At 39.9% G+C, this 26,580-nt stretch overlaps 3 protein-coding genes across 3 annotated transcripts in view; all 3 read right to left on the minus strand.

Annotated features, from left to right (window-relative positions):
• The window catches only part of LOC119416125 (cytochrome P450 2J6-like), an 18,413-nt gene extending 3,432 nt beyond the window's left edge, over window positions 1-14,981 (minus strand). The window contains exons 1-6 of the mRNA XM_037683315.1: window positions 14,820-14,981; window positions 9,986-10,148; window positions 6,014-6,166; window positions 5,765-5,925; window positions 2,807-2,875; window positions 2,614-2,721 (exon numbers count right to left, since the gene is read on the minus strand). Of these exons, the coding sequence (XP_037539243.1) occupies window positions 2,614-2,721; window positions 2,807-2,875; window positions 5,765-5,925; window positions 6,014-6,166; window positions 9,986-10,148; window positions 14,820-14,981 (816 nt within the window). The remainder of the gene's footprint in view (window positions 1-2,613; window positions 2,722-2,806; window positions 2,876-5,764; window positions 5,926-6,013; window positions 6,167-9,985; window positions 10,149-14,819) is intronic.
• Window positions 14,982-18,222: 3,241 nt separating this feature from the next.
• LOC119416148 (cytochrome P450 2F2-like) lies at window positions 18,223-26,478 on the minus strand. The gene is made up of 11 exons (XM_037683339.1): window positions 26,258-26,478; window positions 23,821-23,983; window positions 23,048-23,200; window positions 22,801-22,961; window positions 21,799-21,867; window positions 21,615-21,719; window positions 21,405-21,540; window positions 19,187-19,272; window positions 18,854-18,955; window positions 18,630-18,771; window positions 18,223-18,521 (listed from the first exon to the last, which is right to left on the minus strand). The coding sequence occupies exons 1-11, from the start codon at window positions 26,417-26,419 to the stop codon at window positions 18,334-18,336; spliced, it is 1,467 nt and encodes a 488-aa protein (XP_037539267.1). The 5' UTR covers window positions 26,420-26,478; the 3' UTR covers window positions 18,223-18,333.
• The window catches only part of LOC119415959 (cytochrome P450 2F2), a 7,946-nt gene continuing 7,832 nt past the window's right edge, over window positions 26,467-26,580 (minus strand). The window contains exon 7 of the mRNA XM_037683129.1: window positions 26,467-26,493. Within this exon, the coding sequence (XP_037539057.1) occupies window positions 26,467-26,493 (27 nt within the window). The remainder of the gene's footprint in view (window positions 26,494-26,580) is intronic.

Genomic DNA, 26,580 nt, shown 5'->3' on the forward strand with positions numbered 1-26,580 from the left:
GAACAGAGTGACACAAAAACCTAACTGACAGACGTGATTCGTGACAGTGGGAAAGATTAGTGAAGGTGAAGTTCAAAAAGCTCTGAAAATAATGAAGGGGAAGGCAGTAGGACCTGATGACAAATCAGTGGAGGTTTGGAAATGTCTAGTAGAGAGTGAGGTTTTTAAATCAAATATTCAGTGGCAGGGCAGCACGGTGGCGCAACTGGTAGAGCTGCTGCCTCTCAGCGAACAGGTCCCTGGTTCAAACCCCGGTCCAGGGGCCTTTCTGGGTGGAGTTTGCATGTTCTCTCCGTGCATGCGTGGGTTTTCTCCGGGTACTCCGGTTTCCTCCCACAGACCAAAAACATGCATGTTAGGCTGATTGGTAACTCTAAATTGTCCCTAGGTGTGAGTGAGAGAGTAAATGGTTGTTTGTCTCGTTTGTCTCTATGTGTCCCTGTGATGGACTTGCGACCTGTCCAGGGTGTACCCTGCCCCTCGCACAGTGATTGCTGGACATGGGCACCAGCGACCCCCGTGACCCAAAATGGAATAAACGGGTAAAGAAAATGGATGGATGGATGGATATTCAGTGGCATATTTGAGTGTGAAAAAATGCCTGATAAATAGAGAAGTGGGCTGGTGTCCATTTTTAAGAACAAGGGTGATATACAGAGTTGTAGCAACTACAGGGGAATTAAGTTGATGAGTCACATGATGAAGATGGAGAGAATTGTGGAAGCTAGACTGAGACAAGAGGTAACAATTTCTGAGCAGCAAGAGGGAGTGGTGGTGTAGAGATTAGAGAAGGTGGGCCTGTGATTGGAAGGTCGTCAGTTCAACTCCCTGTATCAACAACATCAAACATGTGGGTACAAAATGTAAAACATCCACACTAGCCTCCACCCTCATTTGCTCCACCCTGAGCCCTTAAGTAAGGCCTTTAACTCCTGGGTGGCCTAGATGGTAGCTCTCTGCTCCACACAGAGAGTTGTGGAAGCTCTGTGGTTGCGTTAGGAAGGACATTAGGCATAAAAGCAATTGCCAAGTCTTTGTGCGAGATTATTTGCTCTGGAGACCCTTGTACAAGAGAGCCGCTGAAGAATAAGAAAAAAATATGGTTTCATGCCAAAAAAGAGCATCACATATGCCCTCTTTGCTTTGAGGATGCTGATGGAGAAGTACAGAGAGGGTCAGAAAGAACTTCAATGTGTTTTTGTGCATTTAGAGTATATGACATTAAGTATATGACATTATATTATACATTATATAACATTAAGTATATGACAGGGTGCCGAGGGAGGAGGTCTGGTATTGCATGAGCAAATCTGGAGTGGAAGAGAAGTATGTTAGACTGGTACAGGAAATGTAGGAGGACAGCAGGACAATGGTGATATGTCCTGTAGGAGTGACAGATAGCTTCAAGGTGGAGGTGGGATTGCATCAAGGATCGGCTCTGAGACCCTTCTTGTTTGCTCTGGTAATGGACAGACTAACAGATGAGGCCAGGCAGGTATCCCCGTGGACTATGATGTTTGCAGATGACATTGTGATCTGTGGTGAGAACAGGGAGGAGGAGGACTTAGATATGTGGCGGTATGCACTTCAAAGAAGAGGATTGAACATCAGCCATAGTAAGACAGAGTACATGTGTGAATGAGAGAGAGACAGGTGGAACAGTGAGTCTACAAGGAGTAGAGGTCACAAAGATGCAGGACTTCAAGTACTTAGGGTCAACTGCAGTGGGGGCTGGCCAATAGAGGGTGCAAAGGCGCCGCCCCACCACTCACCACATTACTTTTAAGACAAAGTAAATAAATAAATAAAAATGAAATAAAAAATTTCAAAATATGTTTATATATATTTTTAGTTGTGTAAGAAATATTTTATAGTTATGATGAGTAAAGTTGTTTTGTTCATCGACGCGTTGTCTGATTCGTGACGTATTTCCGCCATGGGGCACAAAAATTTTTGCACAAAGACTCTTGTTAAAAGTTGCACATGCACAGTAGCTCCTCATCAACATAAGAGATCAGACCATTCTAGGGCACACCTCCCCCAGGAGAAAACTCGACCAGTTCCCACTGGTCAACTGTAAATAAAAGGTTCAGAAGTGATTTACGACAAAAGAGTGGTTGAAAAGTTCAAAGGAAAAGTTTACAAGACAGTTGTGAGACCAGCTATGTTGTATGGTATAGAGATAGTGGCACGGACCAAAGACAGAAGCAGAAATGAAGATGTTGAAATTCTCCATAGGAGTGACAAAGATGGATAAGATTAGGAATGAGATAATCAGAGGTACAGCATAAGTTAACAACTGGGAAATAAAGTTAGAGGCCAAACTGAGATGGTTTGGACATGTCCAGAGGAGGGACAGTGGGTATATTGATAGAAGTATGTAAGAAATGCAGTCACCAGAAAAAAGACAAAGATGACATACGTATATGGATGCAATTAGAGAGGACATGGAGGTAGTTGGAGTGAGGAAAGAACATGCAGAGAGGGAGATGGAAGAGGATGACTCGTTGCCCCCCACCCCCAACCACTGAGGGAAAAGCCAGAAGAAGAAAAGTCCTTGATCAATGCCATATTACTGAACTTTTATTTTGTGAATTTGTTATGCTTACACACCTTTTTATCCAGTTCATCCAGATAGCAGTCCACAAAATCTCGCGGCTCACCGGGGGTTCTGGTTTTCTTGTGCTCGTTCACCACACGAGTTGAAAACCTCAGAAACATCTATAACACATATTGTAGCTTCAATTAATAATAATGTGTAAACCTGATTCTCTTGGCTTATGGGTTTGGACTGTTATTAATTTACCTCCATGTTTTTGAAGGCCTTGTTGAAGGGCAGCGGCAGGTAAGAAACTAAAGGAATGGAGTCATACAGCTGAGGAAAGATGGATTGATGCAGGTTAAATAACAAAGTGGAGATTTTGTTCTGTTTGATCTGAGTCAAAACTACAAGGATATACTGCAGATGATATGGTTTGGTTTTATGGATTCAAGCAAGACGTCAGACAACAGGAATGATTTAAAGGTTTTATTTATAAAATGCTGCTGGTGGTGGTCAAAATCCTGGAGCGAGCCCAATCTGTAGAGATACGTAAGGTTAGCAGACTGGCAGTTTATGTGAGCAGGCAGATCAACAGAATGACGGCCACTAGCCTTCTTATGTAGAAAAGGTGAGCGTTTCCTGGAGGGGTCGGGCAGGATGAAGTCACTGTAGCAGACAGGTGTACAGCTGAAGTTATGGTTGGAGCAGAACGTGGTCCAAACTAAAGTCCAGGGAAGAGTCAGACGGAGAGCAGGGGGTTGATACCAGTGAGTCAGAGGTCCAAGAATTCCAAAAGGAGAATCTGTGAGGTGTAGTAATTAATCCAGAAAGGTGGGTCGATACCATGGTCAGATGGGTGATAAGGCAACAGGCAAGGAGCAGTAAGGTCAAGAATCCAAAAGACAGGCGTGGGGTTGAGACTAGTGATGGTAGTATGAAACAAAAGCTTCCAAACATGCTTCGAACCATACATCCATCCATTACCTTCCGCTTATTCCAACGTCGGGTCGCGGGGGCAGTAGCTTGAGCAGGGAGGCCCAGACATCTCTTTCCACAGTCACCTCCTCCAGCTCTTCTGGAAGGATTCCAAGGCGTTCCCAGGCCAACCGAGAGATATAGTCTCTCCAGCGTGTCCTGGGTCTTCCCTGGGGTCTCCTCCCAGTTGGACATGCCCGAAGCACCTCTCTAGGGAGGTGCCCAGGGTGCATCATTACCAGATGCCCGAACCACCTCAACTGGCTCCTCTCGACGTGGAGGAGTAGCGGTTCTACTCCGAGTCTCTCCTGGATAACTGAACTTCTCACCCTATCTCTAAGGGAGGGTCCAGCTACCCTGCAGAGAAAACGCATTTCAACCGCCTGTATTCGCAATCTCATTCTTTCGGTCACTACCCAGAGCTCATGACCATAGGTGAGGGTAGCAACATAGACCGACCGGTAAACAGAGAGCTTTGCCTTACAGCTCAGTTCTCTCTTCACGACAACAGACCAGTACAGAATTTGCAATACTGCAGATGCTACACCAATCCGTCTGACAACCTCGTGCTCCATTCTTCCCTCACTCGTGAACAAAGTAAAATTACATCGGAGCACTGCTTCGGAGCCTGTTTTGGTGCAGAAGAAGTCACGTGACACGTGACGTCCGAAACACAAATTGTTTTGTTGTCGAAATGAATCGCTTGACCAGTTCGCAGTCCAGTCAGCTGATGGCATCGCCTTGTCTCGATTCTGACAGGTGACAGGTTGAGACAGTTTTGAATTGAGAGTGCTCAAGACTATGAAACAGCTCTACAATGTTTGCAATGTGTTGGGAGTTTTTGCTGTTGTGTTGTTCATAATGTTGAAATTGAGCAATTGGAGCCAGCCAGGAAACGAGGTCATTCTAACATGTGGGAACACTTCATTCTGCTCATGATAAGGTGGTTTTGGCATTTAAATGTCAAAAAAGTTATAGTAATGTTCAGCATATTATCCACCCCTTCTAACTCATGTATTTATTTATTTTTTTCTTCTTTCGGTTGCTCCCTTCTTCAGGGGTCGCCACAATGAACTAAGTCGCACGAAGACTTGGCAGTTATTTCTACGCCGGATATATATATATATATATATATATATATGTATGTATGCATATTGTGTATTTTGTGAAAATCATTAAAACACTTCTTTAAGTGTTCTTTATCAGACAAACATATATATTCAGAATACTTGTATGAACAGAAACTAACAAGGAACTTGACATCCCTTGCCTTGACAAGGGTTACCGGGACCCCACCCTTAAACCAAGCCTGAGGGAGGAGCTTGTTGTTGTGAGCCTGGTGAAGAGCCCTCAGGCTCAGCCCAAACACAGTAAGTTACATGGGTTTGCCTCTCCATGGGCCCACCAAAATTTTCTAAAAATGTCTCTTGAGACATAAAATGTCACCTCTCTGGTGATGAAGGAGCCTGAGCTTGTACTTGAGGTTGAGAGACCCCGACTTGATATACGGCGCTTTGCCACTGTCTCAACTCTCCTCAGGTCTGCACAATACATCACCAGTTAAAGGCCTCTCCACCATCAGTGCACACCACCACTCAGCTCGATTGATCAAAATCAGAATCAGAATATGGGACCACTTTGTTTGAGGTTCAAAGTGGGCTGCTCCGAGGGGCCAATTTTGATGTAAGGCAACAGCAACCATCGATTGGCCAGCAGAGCTACATCACTGGATTTCCTGCACAGTAAAACTGCAAAGTACATCTGCACCCCCACTTCCTGATCGTGTTGACGCATGGCACCACAAGAACTGAGCGCATTTACAGAGAGATGCCAAAGATGATGGCACAGCATGGCTACACCCAGACTTATAAGCAGTGTGGCGATAAGGAAATTAAATTCAAGTCTGATTACAGGAAAGAGAGACTTGAAGTAGAACTGCTGCTCCTCCCCATTGAGTGGAGGCAGTTGAAGTGGTTTGCTCTGATTTATGCTCAATAATCCAGGTAGATTAATCTAACATGGTTGAGTCAGGTCCTCTGGACAGATTCTTCTAGTTCCAGATTATCTGACTCAACTTTGTCAAATGTTTGTTTTTTCTGTAAGGATGGCCTCTGCTCAAAATAAAACTTAACATTAACTTAACTAAAACTAAAAGGCTGATGTTAAATACATTAAATCAATCATACATTAAATGATTATCGTATGGTTAATCTCATTTCTGACTCAGAAAAACCTTTTCAGACTCACCATGGCCCACGGTCCATTGGCGATTTTAGTCAGTTCTGTGAAGCACTGGATAATCATTTTGAGCGTCTCATCATCGTACTCATAACGGGTCCCAAACAGAACCTTACAGATGATGTTAGAAGCTGCGTTATGAAACATCACCTGAGGACTCAGAGTTTTACCTGTAGACATCATAACTCAAATTAAAACGTAAAATATCACACCAACAGCACAACTAAAGCTTTAGTTGTATGAGCACAGATTACATACCAACACTATTTTCCAGGGTTTTAATGGTGAACTGAATCTCTTCATGGATTCTCTCCTCCATGGATTTCTTCCCCAGACCAAAGTTTCTCAGAGTCATCAGAGCAAAACGACGGTGGTCCCTCCACACAGAGCCATAATCGACCAGAATCACTCCTAAAAACGACAGAATAACAAAATACAGAAAGAGCTTTAAAAATAATCCTTTAGTGCAGAAATCTGGGGCTATTTGTCTTCATTTACTGTGTCAAAAAATGTGCTGTGTTGCAGATGAGGATGATTCAAGATGGCTGCTGCAGCCAAAACATTTGAAATCTCAAAAGCAGTGGTGAGCACAGGTCTGCTATTCAGCTAACAGCTTTTAGCGGAACTAATGTTTTGTTAAGCAGATTACCGTTTTTGTTAACTTCGGAAACCATTAGCAGAATTAGCTTCCGCTAAATTAGGTTTTGCAAACTTTAAGTCTGCTTACAAAATTCACTAGTTTGTGACAACAGCAACAGTCTGTTGTGGGTGTGCCTCCAAGAGTCATTAAGCTTAATGGCTTACGTGTACACATGACAAGACGTAATTGATTGAGCAGCTTCAACTGATAGGAGTAAGACAATTGTTTAGTTAGCTCTGCAGAAGTATATGTGTTAAGGAGAAAATGGGTCAAAATAAACTGACCACTTCCTTGATTCAAAGCACGGGTTCGTCCGCTATAAATCCCTACATGAATTGAACACACAAAACGGTTTATGTTAAAATCACCATTGAACGTAACCTTTATTGACAATTGTATTAACAACAGTGTTGAAATGTGAATGAATAACCAGTACTATTTTCAGAGAAAATGCATGATGTAAAATAGTTGTTAGCTTTTGTTGTGTTTCTGCTGTGGAAACTGAAATAATGTTATTGCATAGAAAGGGCACCAGAGGGCACTGTCAGACAGTATGTTGAAAAAGATGCTGTACAGAGTGTGAGAGAGAAAAACGAACATAAGGAAGTAAAGAAGGAGAACTAAAGCTGATGCATGTGTCTGCTTATTTTTTACTTTAATTCAATCTTGCACCCCACAACAACTTTGAGGAGAGATGTTATCTAAATTTGGAGCTAACACTTAAAATTAGGTAAACTTTTCTGAGGTTTGTGAACTAAATTAAAAATGTCTACATCTAAGCCGGCTCTATACTTCTTCGTCAGAAGGAAGATGATTTATCCTACCAGCAGCCGTAGCTCTCATTACCAGGTGGACATTTATTCCTAGGTTTACATCCACGTTTATAATTATATTTTCAGGTCTCTCTTGTACATGAGTCCCCGAGGTTCAATGGGATTAACCTGTATAAATATAGGTTGTATGAATATGATGCGAGAGGTGGTTCACACACTGTCCCAGAGAGGGACACCTCTTTCCAGAACCGTATTTCATGGCAAGGCATTTCACTGGCAAGGCAGTGCCTTGTTGCTGCATTGTTCTGTGGTGTTTGAGGAAAATTTCCTGTGGACTTCTCCACATTTCAGCAGGCTACATCCAAGATGGAGGCCATGACGAAGACTACATGGCTCTGAACAAGACTAAACCCATCCTCTGAGTAGCCAGCTTTTAACTCATTTTAGAAGAAAGGGGCATTTACTAGGGTGGCATGGTGGCTCAGTTGGTAGAGCTGTTGTCTCTCAACAAGAAGTTTGCTGGTTCAAATCCCAGCCTGGGACCTTTCTGGGTGGAGTTTGCATGTTCTCTCCGTGCATGCGTGGTTTTTCTCCGAGCACTCCGGTTTCCTCCCACAGACCAAAAACATGCATGTTAGGTCGTTTTTATGTGTCTGTGGGTAAATACATTTGAAACTTGTTTAGAAATTTTGTGGTTGTTGGATTTTTTCCATTTAATGTTGAGGGTGTTAATCACTTCTGTGTTTTACATCCTTTGTGCGGGTTTTGTGTTCAAGGGTAAAACATATAAAATTAAACCTCTTATATGTCAGGCGAGAGACCTGGCTGGCACCCCAAAACCTTGATTTCACATAACCGTTACAGTCTCTATGTGGCCCTGTGATGGACTGGAGACCTGTCCAGGGTGTACCCTGCCCTTCGCACAGTGATTGCTGGACATGGGCACCGGCGACCCCGTGACCCAAATGGAAGAAGTGGGAACCAGCTAGATTGTAAGGTGGTGTAGGATAGTAAAACCAGGAACATGTCTGCATTGGTTTTTGCCATGAACTTAACAGATGTTTAAAGCCACTTAGAGAGGTCAAGGTTGAGAGCATCAGATCTTTTTGCAAGATATTCCAGGAAACAGGAGTGGATTAGGAGAAGGCCCTTTTGTCTAATTTAGTCCTCACTGAGGGGACACTGCATGTAATAATGTCCTGAGAGCGCACGCTGTAGCTGCACTCACGCAGAGACATCTAGGAGGAGATGTATGAAGGCAGCAGACCAAGAAGTGGTTTGAAGATGAAAATGTACCAGTGGGAGAGTCTGCATGAAGTTAATGATGACCAGTTAACCAGTGAATACAGGGTGCAGTGATGGGTACAATAATTACAGCCAGTTATGAATCTTAGCGCGCCATGACGCATTCAATTCGATTTACTGTATATAGTAGCTACATTCAAAGTACATTTCTCAGAAGCTCCGTCTTATTTTAGTACCAGGCAAACCTGATGGCAGTGACAACATCTAAGATCTTTACATACTTAGCCAAACTAACAACCCACACATACAAACGATTAAAAAGCAATATCATACAGGTAACTGTAAAACCTCATATACTGCAATGTGATTTTTAAGATGTGATGCTGAAGTCTTGTAAGCTGCTATCACCGTAGAGATCAAACAAAGTTTGCATCTGGACGCTGTCTCCTTTTCGCCCTCTGTACATGAAAAATTCCTCCAGGTACAACCACGGGCACTCGTCCTCAGCCTTTACCTCCTCATTTTCTCTGTTGACAGTGTTGTCCTCGGTCTCCATTTTGGCTTTTTCTCCAAATCTTTGGTACATAAATGACTCATGACTCTACGGAGTTGTCCTTTGCTTATGTCACAGGTAATTGGTGCGTTCGCGATCTGAGAGCCGTATTGGCTACAAAGATGCAGATGAACGGTTTGAATATTAATTCAAATTGCGGCCGTACTCAGTAGCGACTTCTGATTTTAAAAGTAGTGCAGTAGATTACATGGTCTAAATTGTACTTAAGTATGAGTAAAATTCCACACTTGAAAGAAATGCTCATAAAAGTACCCCAAAAATCTACTTAATTACAGTAATATGCGTATAATTTGTTACTTCCATCCCTGGTGTTTACTTAAGATTCCATCCAGTCAGGGCTTGACCTACGCAGTGGGTGCATTATTTAGCTGCATACATTAATTTAGGACAGATAAATCACCTCCTCTCAATGTCTGAAAAAACAATAATTTTACTTTCTTTAATGAATAACTTGTACCTTATTATTTAAACACATCAGTAACCACATATGTAATATATTTACTTACATGAAACACACAACTTTGCACATGTTGGAATGTTTTTAATTATTGCATTCTGTTTTGATTTACATCTAAAGCATCAGCCAAACTTTTTCATTGTACTGTTTATTTGGTCTTCTAAGGACCTTCTCCTACTCCGCTCCTGTAACCTGAAATTCTTTGCAAAACAATCTGAAGCTGTCTACATTGACCTCTAAGGGATTTTAAACAATTGTTAAGTTCATTGTAAAAATCAATGCAGACATGTTCCTGTTTTTAGTATTTTTTTCTTGTTTCATAATGTAGCTTGTTTTTATTTTGTTTTATATCACTACTTTAAATTACTTTTCATTTTACATACTTTTTATGACTGTTTATTGTTGTCTGTACCTTATCTGTGTTTTTTGTTTAAAACAGGTCTCTCTTGAAAATGAGTCCTCATGAGACTAAACCGTATAAATAAAAGTTGAATGAAAAAAAAACAACTAAAAATTATCTTTTCAGAAAAATGCACTCCACCTTTATTTTGAGTGAGATGGTTGATAAACAGATCTTGAGGTCGTCCAGCGAAGTCTGTGGCCTTGATCACTATGGCCTCCTTCATGGTCTTAAACCCATTGATAACCACAGCTGATTTGGAACCAAGAAACAGGCTGTAGACATTGCCATAGGACTGTCTCAGCTGCAAGAAAAAACAAATAAATTTTTAAAGTAGTCCATCATATCTTATTCTATTTTTTTTTTCTGTTCATCCATTTTCTGCCGCTTGTTCACAAGTCACAGGTGCAGCAACTTGAACAGGAAGGTTTAGACAGAGATACATGTCTCTCGGTAGAGATGCTGTCTCTGCAGCATCTTCTAGGCCTTCCCCAAGGTCCCTTTCCAGTTGGACAAGCCCAGAAAATCTCCCTAGGGAGGCATCCAGAGGGCATATATACCAGATGCCACCTCAGCTGGTTCCTTTCACTCAACCACTCAGCTCTAGTGCAAATCTCTCCCAGATAACCGAACTTCTTCCCCTATTTCTACAAGTGCTATGTGTTGTCTTTATTCTATGTTCCCAAGACAAAATTAGTTATCTGCATTTAACCCATCACATGTGAGATACACTGAGGTGGAGCAGTGGGAAGCTATGTAAGCATAATCTGAGGCGCAATTAGAGATTATGTGTCTTGCTCAAGACATGCCATGCCAAGATAAGAAATGCCCATGACATGTGGGCAATTTTCTGGTACCAAGTCAGCTGCTCTACCTCTGCACCATCTTGATCCCTCTCTAATGGAGAGTCCAGCTACCCTCAAGAGAAAACTCATTTTGCACTTTGGTTGGCCTTGTAGCTGTTTTAAGTGCTTTATAAATAAAGTGGTATGGTATGGTATGGTATGGTATGGTATGGTATTTTGACCACTTGTAGTCACGATAAATAGGTTTTTCACCATAGGTAAGGTTAGGGACGGACCAACTGCTATGTAACTCAGCTTCTCTATGGAAGATGTGCTGGTCGGATTGAGACGGCCTGAATAGTATTCATTCCATTGTTGGTGGGTCACAATGTTGTTAAAGTGCTGCTTGTCCCGTCTCAGCCACCTGATGATTTGCCAAAATCTTCTCAGCTGCTGATCGTCTTTATCGAAGTCCTCTTCAAACTCCTCATGCATTCAAGCACTTTCCCCAGCAAGCGCCAAGGCTTCAGCCTGCTTGACCTATCTCTCAGCTGCATCTGGAGTTCTACCAGCCAACACAACCTGATAAGACTCCCATCTCAGCTGTACCGCCTCCCTCATTCGAGTATCCACCACCGGGTGTAAGGATGGTTGCTGTGGGAGTAAGTAACCTTGTGGCCACAGCTCAAGTCAGCCATCTCAAAAATTAAAGCATGGAAGATGGCCCACTCAGACTCAATGCCCCTGCCTTCACTGGGATGTAGTTCTCTCTGAGATGTGAGTTCAAGATTCTTCTGACTGGTTCTTCTGCCAGGCATTCCCAACAAACTTCACTCTGCATTTAGGTCTACCGAGTCTGTTCAGCATATCCCCCCACCACTCGATCCAGCTAACTACCAGGTGGTGATCAGTTGACAGCTCACCTTCTCCCCCCCCCCCCCCCCCCCCCCCGAGTGTACAAAACATAAGGCCACAGATCAGATGACATGACTACAAAGTCTATCATTGATCTGAGGCCTAGGGTGTCCTGGTGCCAAGTGCCCTTATGGACACCATTATGTTCAAACATAGTGTTTGTGATAGACAAACGATAACCAGCACAGATGTCCAACAACGGAACACCACCTGGGTTTAGGTCAAAGAGGCCGTTCCTCAATCACACACCTCTAGGTCAAGCTGTCACTATCCACGTCAATGTCGATGTCAATTTTTAAAGATCAAACATTAAAAACCACAAGTAAAATAAAAAAAGGCTAAGAACAAACTAAAACAAGAAAATAGCACACCTAAAATTTTCTGATGGAACACGATTTTGAATTAAATGCCAATGTGAAAATTGTGAGTTTTTAGTCGGGATTTAAAGGACTGTATGGATTCTACAGCATAAATATCAATGGACAGGGAGTTCCAGAGTCTGAGGGCCTGATCCCCTCAATGCTGTATTTTAGCCCTTGGCTGCACTAAAAGCATCCGACTAGAGGATTTCAGTGCTCTGTTTGGATTGTAATGTGTGAAAGATCCATAAAATAACTGGGTGCCAAGCCATTTAAATTTTTTAATTCAATTCAACACAATTCAATTCAGTATAACTTTATTGTCCATAACATTCCATGAAATGGAGATTTTATCTTTGACATCTGGCTCATAAAAAACAATACAAGATAAAAATGTCATAAAACATATAAAAAGCTTTGTTACCCCCCCGCAAAATAAAAAAACATTCTAAAATACATGATACATTAAAAATATGAAATCATCTAAGCAGACAATGGTTTGTAATGTGAGGCTGCGTTTAAATAGGACTATTAAGGACACTCACAGCAGAGGAAACAAATGACTTTTTGTACCCATTTTTCATTACCAGAGGAACCACCAGTCTTCTGCCAGATGGGACCAACCTGAATGATGGTTGCAGTGGATGAGTTGGGTCGTTGTAAACCTGTATTGCCTTTTTTCCCCCAGAATCTGACTGTACAGGTCTGTAAGTTTCCTTTGTTGATGACCAATGACTTTACTACCTTGTTTGACCACCTGGGACTTGTTCCTGTCTCTGTCTAGGACGTTCCCATATCACGAGACAATATTAAAGGGAACAACACTTTCAAACAGTAACTTCTACACCAACTGTAAAGTAATTTTGCTTGCATTAAAGCTCCCTAGCTCATATAGAAGGTGGAGACGCTGCCAGGCTTTTTTGTAAATATAATCAGTGTTGGGCTCAAAGGTCAACTTGTTATCAATTTTTGTTCCAAGGTACACATATTTAAATTCAGTCACCTGCTCTACTTCCTGCCCTTTATAGCAGAAGGTCTGAATACAGATCTGGTGCTGGCTGCTTCCCATCTACCTCCCAAACAAAGTTCATTGGTTTTACTGACACTAAGGTCCAGAAAACTGTCATCAAACCAGGCAGAGAGTTGATCTATGAGTTGGGAGTAGAAGTTTCAGACCAACCACTAGTGCCATATCATCAGCATACTTAATAATACTTTATTTATAAAGCCCTTTAAAACAACCACAGCTGCAACAAAGTGCTGTACACATAAAATCAAGAACATTTAAGCACATAAAAAATAAAACAGTTGTTAAAACATTAAGATCAATAGAAACAATAAAAACTGTGCAGAGCAGATTCAGTCTGTGCTAAAAGCCAGGGAGTAAAAATTTGTTTTTAAAAGATTTTTAAAACTAGACAGTGAAGGAGCTCGTCTAATGGGAAGAGGGAGATTCTTTCATAGTCTTGGAGCAGCGACAGAAAAAGCTCTGTCTTCTTTGAGACTCCGTTTGGACCTCAGCACCTCCAGCAGCAGCTGATCAGCTGATCTGAGGCACCAAGCAGGAGAGTATGGGTGAAGCAGCTCAGAGAGGTAGGATGGAGCAAGACCATTTAAACTTTTAAAAACAAATAAATCAAATAATTAAGTTAATTAAATTAATTAAGTAACAGAGGGTGAAGTGGGGCAGAGATCTGATTTAAGAAAAACTACTTGGATGTTGTCAGCGTAGCAATGAAAATAACTGTTGTGCTTTCTAAAATGTGATCCCAAAGGCAGCAAGTATAAACAGAACAAAATAGGACCCAAAATGAACCCTTGAGGTACACCACAACAAATAGATGCCGAGGAAGAAGAATATTCCCCCATGGAAACAGAAAAAGACCTGTCAGCTAAATAAGACTTGAACCACTTGAAAACTAAGCCTTTAAGACGAACAATATGTTCAGGTTTTGATTAAAGGATACTGCGATCGACCGTAATGGCTGTGAGTTCCTTGTTCTCTCTCTGTACAAATATTCTGATTCGCCCTGGTCTGTCACCTAGGACCAATTTGCTTTGGGAAACCCTTCCAGGGGCAATTGCCCCCAACTGCATAGCTCCTAGGATCATTCAGTTTCACGACCACCACGATAAGGGGGGAAATCACAGAGAAGTAAGTATTATTCTGCTTTTAAGAAAATTAAACATCTAATTACAAAATTAACCATTTATCATTGTGGCAAACAATTCATAAAATCTGTTAAAGGTAGTTCACTACATCATAAAATTACAGTTTGTATAAAGTTGTCCAGCTGAGCTAGAAAATTGACTTGAAACTTTTATATCTCTCTTTGTATATTAAGGTCAGTGTATTTAATTAAATATCATTGTTTGCAATTTGACAATTTCTTGTTATTCATTTCCCTGAAAACAGAATCTATAAACAGAATGATTAAAACTGAGTGCGAGACCAAAAAAAAAAAAAAAACCCAGTTAATATCAAATCAAACACAGTTATCTGTGGGAATAAAACAAAATGGTTCGAGGCACTATCTCTTTGCTTTGTTGGTCATGTAGATAAACGTTACGTAAGTGTTATTTATTGCATAATTCAGAATATAAAGTATTCAGTAAACAATAATTCAGACCATATTTAAAATTTCTTACAAAACCTTTTTCAATCATAAATAAAACTTTGAAACATGTGTGATGAGGAATAAATTTTCATGACGATATTTTATTTAGCTACATGAATTTCTCTGTTATATGCTGACTAATCAATGGAGGTGAACAGAGTTCATTTGGACCTGTAATACAGGTGGAACACAGCTTGGGAACACTGTCTCCATAAAAAATATTAAAGGATCTATTATATATCATTCAAGTTTGAAATGATATATCAAAGAAAAAAATTATATAATTTGCTATCCTTACCTTCTCAAAGTCCTTCAATGGGTTCTTTGAGATCAGGTACCACAGGTTCCCCAGTACCGGCAGTATGGGGGGTCCTGGGGGAAAGTTCTTGGGTCTCCGAGGTTTGAGTTGAAAGAGGAGGAAGAAAAAACAGAGCCACAGCAGAACTATGGAGATGAACATGATGACAGTTTGGGCAGGACTGAACTGAAGAGGGAAGGTGGCAGCTCAGCTCAGTCTGCTCCGGTCCTGTACTTTGACTCTTTCTTTTAATAGTGAGAACATCAAATAAATAACTTACCGTGGCCAACAGGTGCAAATGCGCCACAAACACATGAATGATGCAAACTCCAAAACCCCACAAACAAAAGAAATGCAACAGAAAAATCAATCTGGAACCAGACCGTGTAAAGATGTTATAGCTGAGCAGCCACTGGCCAAAAAGTGGCTTATTTTAGGAGTTTAATGCAAACAGAGTATTTAAAGCTTCAACCTATTTTATTTAAAAGAGAAATGTTTTCTGGGTATTTGAAGCCTGGCTGTAATTGTCTTGAAAAGGAAGATACCACCAATAGTTTATTGCAAAACCCTCAATATCTCTGTCTGGGTTATGTAAAGTACCAAGAGTATCTTAAGAACATAATTTCTGTCCTACTGTATCCATTATACATAGTATATGTTTACTTCATAAAGATTAGTGAACTTGGTTGAAAATATTTGGAATTATAGTTGCCTGTTTTGTCAACCGCTAGAAATATTTTGTACTTACCCAGACACCAATATCAGTGGTGTAGACACAGACTATACACTACAATTAGTGGGAGTATTGGTAGGTCTTAGCAGTATACCAAACCATCTTAATTGGATTTGCCCTCTAATTCAGAAAAAAATCATACTTTGGCAAAACTTTTCTCATTCTTCTTTTTTCATGTTTATCTTGTTATTTATTTCTGTTTCACGTTTGGAGCCTTGTTTCTATATTTTGTTGCATGCTTTGAATAAATCCCATTTTATGTTAGTTTTAGGGTCGGCTCTGAGTCCGACTCCGCTCGCATTGAGCGTGTAAATTATAGCCGTACTGAACCTTTGAGAAGCGTGCTGCTGTTGTTCGGTGTATTGTTTTGCACTGTTAGTGTTTAGCATACATCTTGGATCTTTTAGCATACCACTGGGTGTTCGTTCAGCATATATCTTAGTTTATATCTTAGATACTTATTTACTGTTTCTTCTTACAGTTTATATTTTTGATATTATGTAACTGGGACCCAGTGTACACAATATCATTCCACCTCATGTATCACATGCGATGCAAATGACAATAAAGAATCTTGAATCCTTTTGTTGTTTTTGGTTTTACATGACTTAAAGCCATTCTCTTACCAATGCTTAGCTTTCCGCCTTACCTTTAACAGTAGCTACTTTTTGTTTAAACCTCACTTTGGTTGAGAGATTTTAAATTTCCTCGCATACCATGAAAGTATTATGACTTTAGAAAGTGGTCACTCAGCTGTGAAGTGTTTAGGGTTTGGTCCCAGATGACGTGGTGGTCCAGTCCCCCTCCTGGTCTGGTGCACTTCTGTTTTGAGGAGTTTTGAGAGTTTCTTATTTGCAGTTGTTTGGGGAGTTTTAATATTTTAACCATTTGCAGCATTTTTCCTTTGCATTTTTTTGTTGTTGTTGTTTGTTTCTTCTTCTATTTTCTGTGATTGCAGAATTTTTCTTTTGCAGCATTTTTCTGTTGCATTTTTTTTTTTTTTAGAGTTTCTGTTCTGTTTTGGACTTTGCATCATTCTTGTGTTTGCACCTGAAGGCCACGTAAACATTACTTGTTTAAAGAAACAGGAGATGAAATTTGACTGTGGCATGGGGGGTATACTGATTTTTCTTCTTCTTCATGTAGAGTTTTATGGTCGTTAGCAAACAACGGAAGGTGTGCATTACCCCCACCAACTGATTTGGAGTGTGGATCAAAATGTCTATATTTAGTCTGCAGTCATGATTATGTTCGATTTTATTAACTTTGTGTTTCCACCTCTCTAAGTTCTCTTCCACCTGTTCCCTGTTCTCACCACAGATTGTCATCTGCAAACATCAATCCTTGATGCAATTCCACCTCCACCTTGAAGCTATCTGTCACTACAGCACATCTCACCACTGTCCTGCTGTCCTCATGCATTACGTGCTGTACCAGTCTAACATTCTTCTCTGACACTCCAGATTTCCCCAAGTAATACCACAGCTCCTACTTGGGAATACTCTCACTTGATCTAAATCCTTCCAGAAATGATCCTTCTCCTCTACACCACATCCAATCTGTGGAGTATAACCATGGACTACGTTCATCATCTGACCTTCTGCTTTTAACTTCAGACACATCATCCTCTCTGACACCCTTTTCACCTCTACTACATTCTTTGCCAATTCTTCCTCAGGATCACCCATACGCTATTTCTCTTCCTAGCCCTATAAACAACTTAAAACATGCTATAATGCTGCATGCCTAGCAAGATTTATAGTTTATATTCCTGTGGTTTGTTTTGGTCTGTTCCTCTCTTCCATTGTGCCACCAGTTCATTTTCCCATTGCTTCTTCTCAGTTAGTTTATGTTCTGGTCTACCCACCTTTGCACGTTACCTGTTACCATCAAGTCACCTGTTTCCAATTATCTATTCAGTCACAGCCTTCTTAATTTCATTTTCCTAGTTTATCTGCTGTCTAACATTTTGTGACTCATGCCGTGCGATTCCACTCCATGACTCCTGGAGTTTTGCAATATTTTTGTCTTGCTTGTTTTGTTTTCTGTTTAATAAAACCGTAAGTTTTTATTTGAACACTCTCCTGTTTGCATTCCTGGGTCCAACACTTTAAAACTTGATATTAAACAAAACTTGGTGTTATAGTAGATGTGAGTCATTCCCAACAAATGCTCCAAGGGCTAACAGATCATGTTGGATTTAACAGTTTTGAGTGAGATTGTGCATAACGTTGTCAGAACTAGTCAATACCTTTAAGTAATTAAAAAAGTCAGATCTTCAATCTTTCGGGATTTTTAGGATTCTTTAATAAAGAACAAACAGTGAGCACTAACAGTGACAGAGCAATATTGCAGCATTGTTGTAAGCAATAATAATCAGTCATCAATCAGCAAGAAGAGACTGAATCGTTTAGTCTGATAGGAATGTTGATGGATGAAAGGCTGAATGGATGGAAGGAAGGGAAGCCGTGCACATGCAGTCTGTGACCAAACCATTGAACTGTTCATAAATATATGGATCAACAGGACTAAAATCTTTATACAAGTGTAATTTTTAATCATTGTACACAACCTAACCCTTGTGAAGAATATGACTAGACTTGATTTTTAAATGTATCTTCTGGTCACAGCTGTGTACATGATAAAATATCTGAGACAAAGTTTAGATTTTTCTTGAAGTTTCTGAATTTTTGTCAACACAACAGTTGTGACCATATGACACAACTATTGATGAATTGTTTAGTTCTTTCATCTGTTTCTGCAGAGCCTCTTCGCACCACTTCACTGCTTGGACCTCAGCTGGACCTCCATGTTGTAAGGCTTTGGACTCAAAGTTGCCCCAAAAACTGGAGTGAAGTCTGGTTCTCCAGCATCCTCCGGCCAGATGAACTTAAACGTCCTCAGCAGGGTCACCGTCATGAGGAAGAGCTCCATACGGGCCAGACCCTCTCCAGGACACATCCGAGGACCTCAGACAAAAGAAAGAACCTTACCTTTTCTGTGACTGTTTAATCTAACAAACTTTATTTCTATAAATTTGAGATTCCGGGTCTGAAAAAAACATTTTACAGTTCTACCTGCAGAGAAAGGCAGGAAGGCCTCTGGTTTGACAAACTCTCCCTGCTCATTTAAGAAGTTTTCAGGATCAAACTCTTGAGGAAATTTCCACTGACCCTCCTCCTTCAACACTGATGTCAAGTTCTGGATGATGATTGTATTCTGAAACAAACCCCAAAGGATAAAACATAAGACCATAATAGTTTTTTAAGTGTATCCAGTACTAAAAAGCAACGCCTCTCACCCTGGGAATAGAATATCCCATCAGTTCTGTGTCTTTTGTCGTGCAGTGGAAGGTGCTGAGAGGAACGATGTTGGCAACTCTCTGGATTTCATGGATCACAGCCTGGATGAAGAGTGATATTACAATCTCCATCTGTCTTGATTGCTAATTAAATTAATTTATACCTCAAAGGAAAGAAAAAAAAATACAAACCATAAAAGTTGCGGTTTACCCACCTTAAACATGACAACATCCAGGACAATGACCTAATAGTGAATTTTCTCTGCAGACAGATACACATCACTCTAAAACATTTAAATTATCAGGCTAAGTGTGTGTGATGATGCACATCACCTGCACATATGGCATGTTGTGTCTGTCCTCAAATGTGACACGATCCTTTCCTTCCAAAACCCGGTCGATCTCCTCCTGACATCTATCTAAAGAGGGGAAAAAGAGAAATAACAGAAAAACGACACTGAAAATGTGTCAAAGTGAAGCATTTTCTGGCCTAAAGTGGCTTTGGCTCTTGTGGAACCAAATTCCAGTTTCTGTCCTTAAGGCTGACACATTGTCCAGTTTTAAGATTGGGCTTAAGACTTTCCATTTTGATAAATCCTATAGTTAGGGTTGGATTGCTATGCTGCTTTAAACTTAGACTACTAGAGGACAACATGACCTAATTTCCTTAAATGATTTGCTAAAATTGAATAGTTTTCATTGTCATTATTTCTATCTTAAAATGTGATTCTTGACCTGCCATTGTGTATCTGTTCCTCTCAAACCCAGCCGGTCGAAGCAGATGGCCGCTTGTCCTGAGCCTGGCTCTGCTAAAGGTTTCGTCCTCATGAGGGAATTTTTACTTTCCACTGTCGCCTTCGTGCTTGCTCAATATGAGAGTTCTGTGATGGAGTTAAACTCAAAGCAGTCTGGTTCTCAGATAAATAATGTTAACTTATTATTTTTATATATGAATGTGTCTGTTCAGTGCCCTGAGATGACTTCCGTTGTGACTTGGCGCTATATAAATAAACTGAACTGAAATGAATTAACACGTGAAAAACACACCCATCCAAAACAATCAATCTTCATGTACTTCATGTACAATCAAATGTTTTAGGACAGATGACCAACTTACTACTCACAGAAACAGCCTGAGGACAACCAAGGCCAAAGTGGTTCAGAAAAAGGGTTGTAAGCTCATTCATACAGGTAGACAACAAAAAAGGTTAAATCGTCCTCTGGATGGGGGATGAAACGTTTCTCACTTAAAGAACCTGGTCCAGATGACACGATTTAACCCTTTTGTTGTTACATAGCCAGACTTGTTTTTTTGAGGTTTATGAAATTCTGGGAACTTGTGCTTCCAGGTCGGGGACATTGAATCCACAGACCACGTGCAAGGCCTTGATTCCTGGAGCTGTGGCTCGAAGATCACTGGTGCCAGTCGCAATATCAACTGGCATCCCGCTTCATGCTGAAGGGTCTGCTTGTTTCAGAGAGCTCCTGAAGCAGAATGACCAGAAGGACAGCGTCTTTCTTGGGTTGCTGATGCAAAAACTCTTACATGAGATGGAAGTCAGCTCCTTGAAGTTCGAGGCCATGACTCTCAAATGCTCTGAGTCAGAGCTGGGTTTCTGAATCAATCAGAGGAGATCAAGTTTCTGAGAGTGTTGTTCAAGAGGGACCAGGAGATAGACCTGAGGGAATTAGGGAGTTGCTCCAGTCTGTTGTGTTGCCAAAGGGACTTAGCTGGTCTGTCTACACTTCATTCCCTCACCTGTGATCATGACCGGAACAATGGGATCCAGGATACTAGCAGCTAAAATGAGCCTCCTCTGTATACGTTTTAGACTCAGCCTAGAAGATAAGGTGAGAAGCTCCATCACCTGAAGGAGCTTGAAGTAGAGCTGCTCATTCTCAGTGAAAAGTGTTGTTCATATATCTGATTATGCCTCCCTCTGGAGGTTTTCTGAAAACCAAGCACTCAGCACTCTGCAGGGACTAGTAATCCTCTCTGGTCTGGAAACACCTCGTGGTCCCTCAGAAGGAGCTGGATAGTATCACTGCAGAGAGAGAGAGAGCTCTGAATTTCCTTTCTGGTCTTGTTACTTCCATGACGCAACCATAGATGGTTGAATGGACAAGTTTTTTTATTTTGTATTAACACTTGTGGAAATTCTGTGTGATCTAAAACAATGCTTTCCAGGTTTTAATTCTTAAGCTATTCCATAGATATAAATAACATAGAATATAACCAAATACTCTGATTTTCAGCAGACACTCATCTCAAAAACGACAAACATTCACCATTTAAATTCCTCAGCAATGGGGACATTGGCATACCGCTGGGAATTCTAGAGAAGTGTCTGGATCCACTGAAACATTTAGACCATGTCCTGTCCTTGGAGCCTAAAATCAGTTTTCATGAATAAAACTGTTTAATTTTGTTACTTTTCTTCATGGAGTTCTTTGGCTCCAAATCTTGTGGACCAATACAACATTTTAATGGGAAAAAAGCAAACGATTATATTTTACGACAGTAAAGTATGTTTTCTGTGCAGAGGCATACCTTGTATATGAGGATAGTTTGTGAGGTACAGAAACCCAGTTAGGAGAGTGCTGGACACGGTGTCGGTCCCAGCAAGATACAGATCAAAGTTGATCCTTCTGAGTTGTTCCTCAGAAAAAAACGAATCCTCTCTTTTCTGAACAAAAAAACGATACAAGAGAAATTAGACGTTGTTATATTCAAACCTCTGAGCCAGTTGTGGTTTCACACCTTGTCCAGTTCATCCAGGTAGCAGTCGACAAAATCTCGTGGCTCTCCGGGGATTCTGCTCTCCTTGTGCTCGTTGACAAAACGGGTTGATATACTCAGAAAAGTCTCAAATAAACACGACAAACCGATTATTAAACACAGTCAATAACCTCAGTTCATTCGTTATTTGTGGTTTTAACTTTACCTCCATGTTTTCAAAGGCTTTGTTGAAGGGAAGTGGTAGGTGACGGACTAAAGGAACAGAATCGTACAACTGCAAAGACAAATAAAAGTTTTTGGTTAAATGTACAACTTACTTTGATTAGTCAGGACTTCACTGCCGGGATAAAATGCTGAGCTCAGTCAGGATGTTTGTTTGATCACCGACAGGTACATTAACCAATCAGAATGCTTAAGCAAAGTGGGTGGGACCAAAACCTGGGGCTCTGAATCTACAGGAAGGCCTTGCAGGCATTTATTTATTTATTTACTTATTTATTTATTTAATTTACCATGTTAAGGTTTTTGATGCATTCAGTTGCAACATGTAATTTCAAAATTTTACAGAAATTGTAGCTACTCTAATAAAACTGAAGGCCATCTAAGTTTACACTGATCATTTTCAGTATTAGTTGTATTCTGGTTTCATTAAACAATCTGATTGCGTGAATTTTACAAAAATGGTAAGATCTGTGGGTTACTGTTACATCTAAGTGTGAATTACTGAAATTAGATGTTGTACTTGAATTGTTGAAAACTGAATTGTTTTTGTATTATTAGTGCTTAGCGTATTTCTTAGTTCATATGTTAGATCTTATCACTGCTTTTCGTTACAATTTATACTTTTGTTGGATGTAACTGGGGCCCTGTGTACTTAATTTCGTTCCACCACATATAACACATGTGATGTGAATGACAATAAAGAAACTTTGACTTTGACTTTTGAATGTAGGTGAGCCACAGGATCTTTTAGGTAATCTTAGAACAGAAGTGGGTAGAATTAGTCATGTTATGTGTTGGTGTTAGTGACTGTTTAAAAATGACACCATGAGCCAGATGTTGTAACTGATGGATAAAAATGGAGAAACCCTTCCTGCCAGTGAGTCATGACATTTACTTGATTGTATTTACTTTGTGCCTAAAAGTTTATCTTTTTAATTCATAATATCACCGTTTTGATTAACATAAAAAAAGTACATATACTCACCATGGCCCACAGCCCGTTGACTGTTTTATTTATCTCGGTGAAACACCGAATGATCACTCTGATCGTCTCGTCATCGTACTCATAACGAGTCCCAAACAGAACCTTACAGATGATGTTGGAGGTTGCAAAGTGAAACATCACCTGAGGACTTAGAGTTTTGCCTGGAAACGACGTGAAGAAAAGACAAGAACATCACATCGACTGCAGAATAAAGGGTTTAGTTAACATCAGTGTATGGATGATGTACCAATGCTTTTTTCCAGGGTTTTAATGGTGAATTTGATCTCTTCATGGATTCTCTCTTCCATGGATTTCTTTCCTAGACCAAAGTTTTTCAGAGTCATCAGAGCAAAACGACGATGGTCCCTCCAAAAGGAGCCGTAATCGGCCATAATCATTCCTGAAACAAGAAGAGCAAAAACAAAATCAGTGTCCGTGGATGTACAGAACCAAGACCAAAAGTCCAGTGAACTGACACAAGAAAAGAATCAAATTGTTGTAAATGTTTTATGACAAACACACATTTGTAAAAACTCTAATGGCATTTTTTGCAGTTAAAGGAAGGATTTTAAAAGGAATCAGGATTAGGAAAACTTCACATTTGAACTTTACAAACATTTGAAATCATCCCTGAATCAGAAAACTGCATTTGGTATATATGTTTTTTTAGAAATTACGGCACATAATTTTTGTTTAGAGAGACACAAACGGACATCTCCATCTATTTTATAGTATCTTGATTCCTGAAGAGCTGTAAGGAACTGGTGTCTGTTTCAGGACAAACCAGCAGTCCATCACAGATACAAACAACCATTCACACACACTCAAGTCTTGGGATGATTTAAGGCACCTGCTAACCTAACCTGTATGCTTTAGGACTGCAGGAGAAAACCAAAGTACCTGGAATAAACCAACATGTGCATGCAGAAAAGACCAGTCAAGAGTCAAAACAAGGATCTTCTTGCAGAGAGGCAACTTCCAACCTGCTGCTCCACCGTGCAGTTGATTTGAGAGACATACCTTTACTCTGCGTTAGGTCGTTGACAAAAAGATTTTGGGGTCGTCCAGCAAAATCAGTGGCCTTGACCACCATTGCTTCTTTCATGGTCTTGAACCCATTGATGACCACAGCAGGTTTGGACCCGATGAACAGACTGTAGACATATCCATAAGACTGTCTCAGCTGCAAGGAAACAAAAAGTTCAAATTATATATGGCTACGATACCGTGGGACTCCTTTGTCCTGTAGCAAACCAATTTGGAGTTTGACAAACTGCATTAAACCACAAATGTAGAGATTCCAAGAACTGTAACATCAAAAAGAGAAACACAAGTAGCTGAAACCTGGGATCAGCTGGATCCCTGTAGCTCCAACTGATCCCAGGAACAACCTCAGAGATCTTTGTCCAGAAGAGCACAGTCTTGGAAACAGTTAAAGATACTGAACAGAACCGTAAAGATCCCAGGCCTCTGGTGGAGGAAAGAATCAGGAAAAGAATCCAAGAGAAACTCATTTTTGTGTTCAACAAAGTCCATGCTCAATAATCCAGATATAAAATCCAACATTTTTCAGTCAGGTCATCTGGACAGATTATTTTTTTGTGTTGAAATGTTTCGCCTTCGATCTTTTTTGTGTTGTTCACTTTCAGACTTCAAGAGAAGAAATCTTCAAAAAACATGGAAACATTTACTTATAGCTACATTTTACTATCCAAACATTTCCAGAACTCTTCATAACCAGAGAAACTGAATTTCATGTGAAAACTCAAACTGAATGATTTAGCAGAATAATTTTGCTGAAAGCTGCTGAAAAAGTTAAATCTTACTTGAAACGCACCATTCATTCAATCTTTATTTATACAAGTTAGTCGCATTGAGCCTCAAGGACTCATTTACAAGAGAGACCTGTTTTTTTTTTTTTTTTAACAAAGAATGATGACAACAGTGGACAACAAAAACAACATTAGACAATCGTAAAAGAAAGCAGTAAATGGAGAAGAATAAATGAAAGGAAAATGAAAGAAATGGGTAACATGCCTGCATTCACCAAAAGCTGTATCATGTGAAATACCATTTCACCAATAGCAGAAAAGTAGAAAGAAGAAGCTGAACAAAGCAAAACAGCTAAAATGCTAAAAAAAAGGTAATTGAAAGTAGGTGAAAAAAGCTGAATTTACCAATAATAAGGTAAAAGAAACAAATACATGCTAGAATTAGCTAAAACAAAGCGATGAAAGGAGTGTAAAAAGCCTGAATTAGCAGGAAAAAGCCAAAAGGAACTCAACAAAAAATAAAATAAAAAGAATGTTAACAGTGCACAAAACAGCTATTATGAGCAGAAAATTGTCTGAAAAGGAGAAAAAAAACACAGACACAAAAATTGATTTATACAAAAAGGCTGAAATCAACTAAAAAGATAAATTTTACAGGAAAAAAAGTTTAACGTAGCTGAGAAAAAAATAAAAAAGATTAAGTAACATAAAGAAGCTAAAAGGAGCTTAAATAGTTGCCAGAAGCAGAAAACAGTAAAGTTAACAGAAAGAAGCTGAAAAAGCAGAACCACAGCAACAGCTGAAATGAGCAGTAAAGGTTGTAAACAGCGTGAAGGACGTGAAGAGGACTCCACTCATTTCAAAGAAAAAAACATGGCTGACAACTCTAAATATTTCAGAAAGGAAAAATTGCACCAATACTAAAAGTCAGAGCAGGAATGTCCTGAATGAACCGGACATTTTAATTTATGAATTGTTGAAAAAGAGCAAAAATTGCAGAATGAGTTACGTGCTGAAAAAAACGTACATAAGATATATAAGATATTTATAGGTCTTAAGATTATAATATTGATATATTTAGATATATAATATGATCATATTTGGATTTTGAATAGTAACTTTACTCCTATTTTTAAACAGAAAGTGCAGGAATCACCAGCAGAGTAGTTTTTAGATGAGCAAGACTTGTGCCCTGAACTCCATATTGAGTTTTAGTGTTTATCTTTTGAAAACCTACAAGATAACCAAGGCAACAAAAAGAAAGAAAACCCTTAACCAGACAACTTCTCTTTTCCACTAGTTTTTGTTGTGAAAATGAACTCAGCTTGTGATGTAAAAAGATTAGCGACAGTTGTGGAGACATTATTTTATGGAGCATAAAACATTGTTTTGCATTTATGTCAAACAAACAGCAGCATGCCTCACATCTGCACAGCTGAAAGTTTTCTTTTAGTTGTTTTTATATAGATTTGTTCTTTAAAATACTGACTCATCAACACTAAAAGATAAAGTCAGCTGTTTGAGCTGTAAATACTTGATGGGCAAAGTTCATATTTTCAGGCAGTGAACTCTGGTTTTGGCAAAATTTACAATGTTAAAGAAGTACAACATATAACCCCTCTGTTATTTCTTATTTAAAATTTAAAGTAAAAAATCAGCAGCATTTGTTGCAGCACTCTTTTTACCTTCTCAAAGTCCTTTAAGGGGTTCTTTGACGTTAGGTGTAAAAGGTTACCCAGTATCGGCAGGGCGGGGGGTCCTGGTGGGAAGTTTTGGGGTCTCCGAGGTTTAAGTTGAAGGAGGATGAAGCAAACACAGAACCACAGCAGAACTACGTAGACCATCATGGTTTGGACTGGACTGCACCGAGGAGAGAAGCCGACTGATCTTCAGCTCAGCTCTCAGCTCCTGTACTTTGATTCTTCTCATCGTGGTGCGTGAGAAGGTCAAATAAATTAATATAGAGAACATCAAGAAGCAAGATATCATTGTGTAGCAATGATTGGTC

The sequence above is a fragment of the Nematolebias whitei genome, chromosome 10 (assembly GCF_014905685.2).
Source record: "Nematolebias whitei isolate Nwh7 chromosome 10, NemWhi1, whole genome shotgun sequence".
In the NCBI taxonomy this organism is placed as follows: domain Eukaryota; kingdom Metazoa; phylum Chordata; class Actinopteri; order Cyprinodontiformes; family Rivulidae; genus Nematolebias; species Nematolebias whitei.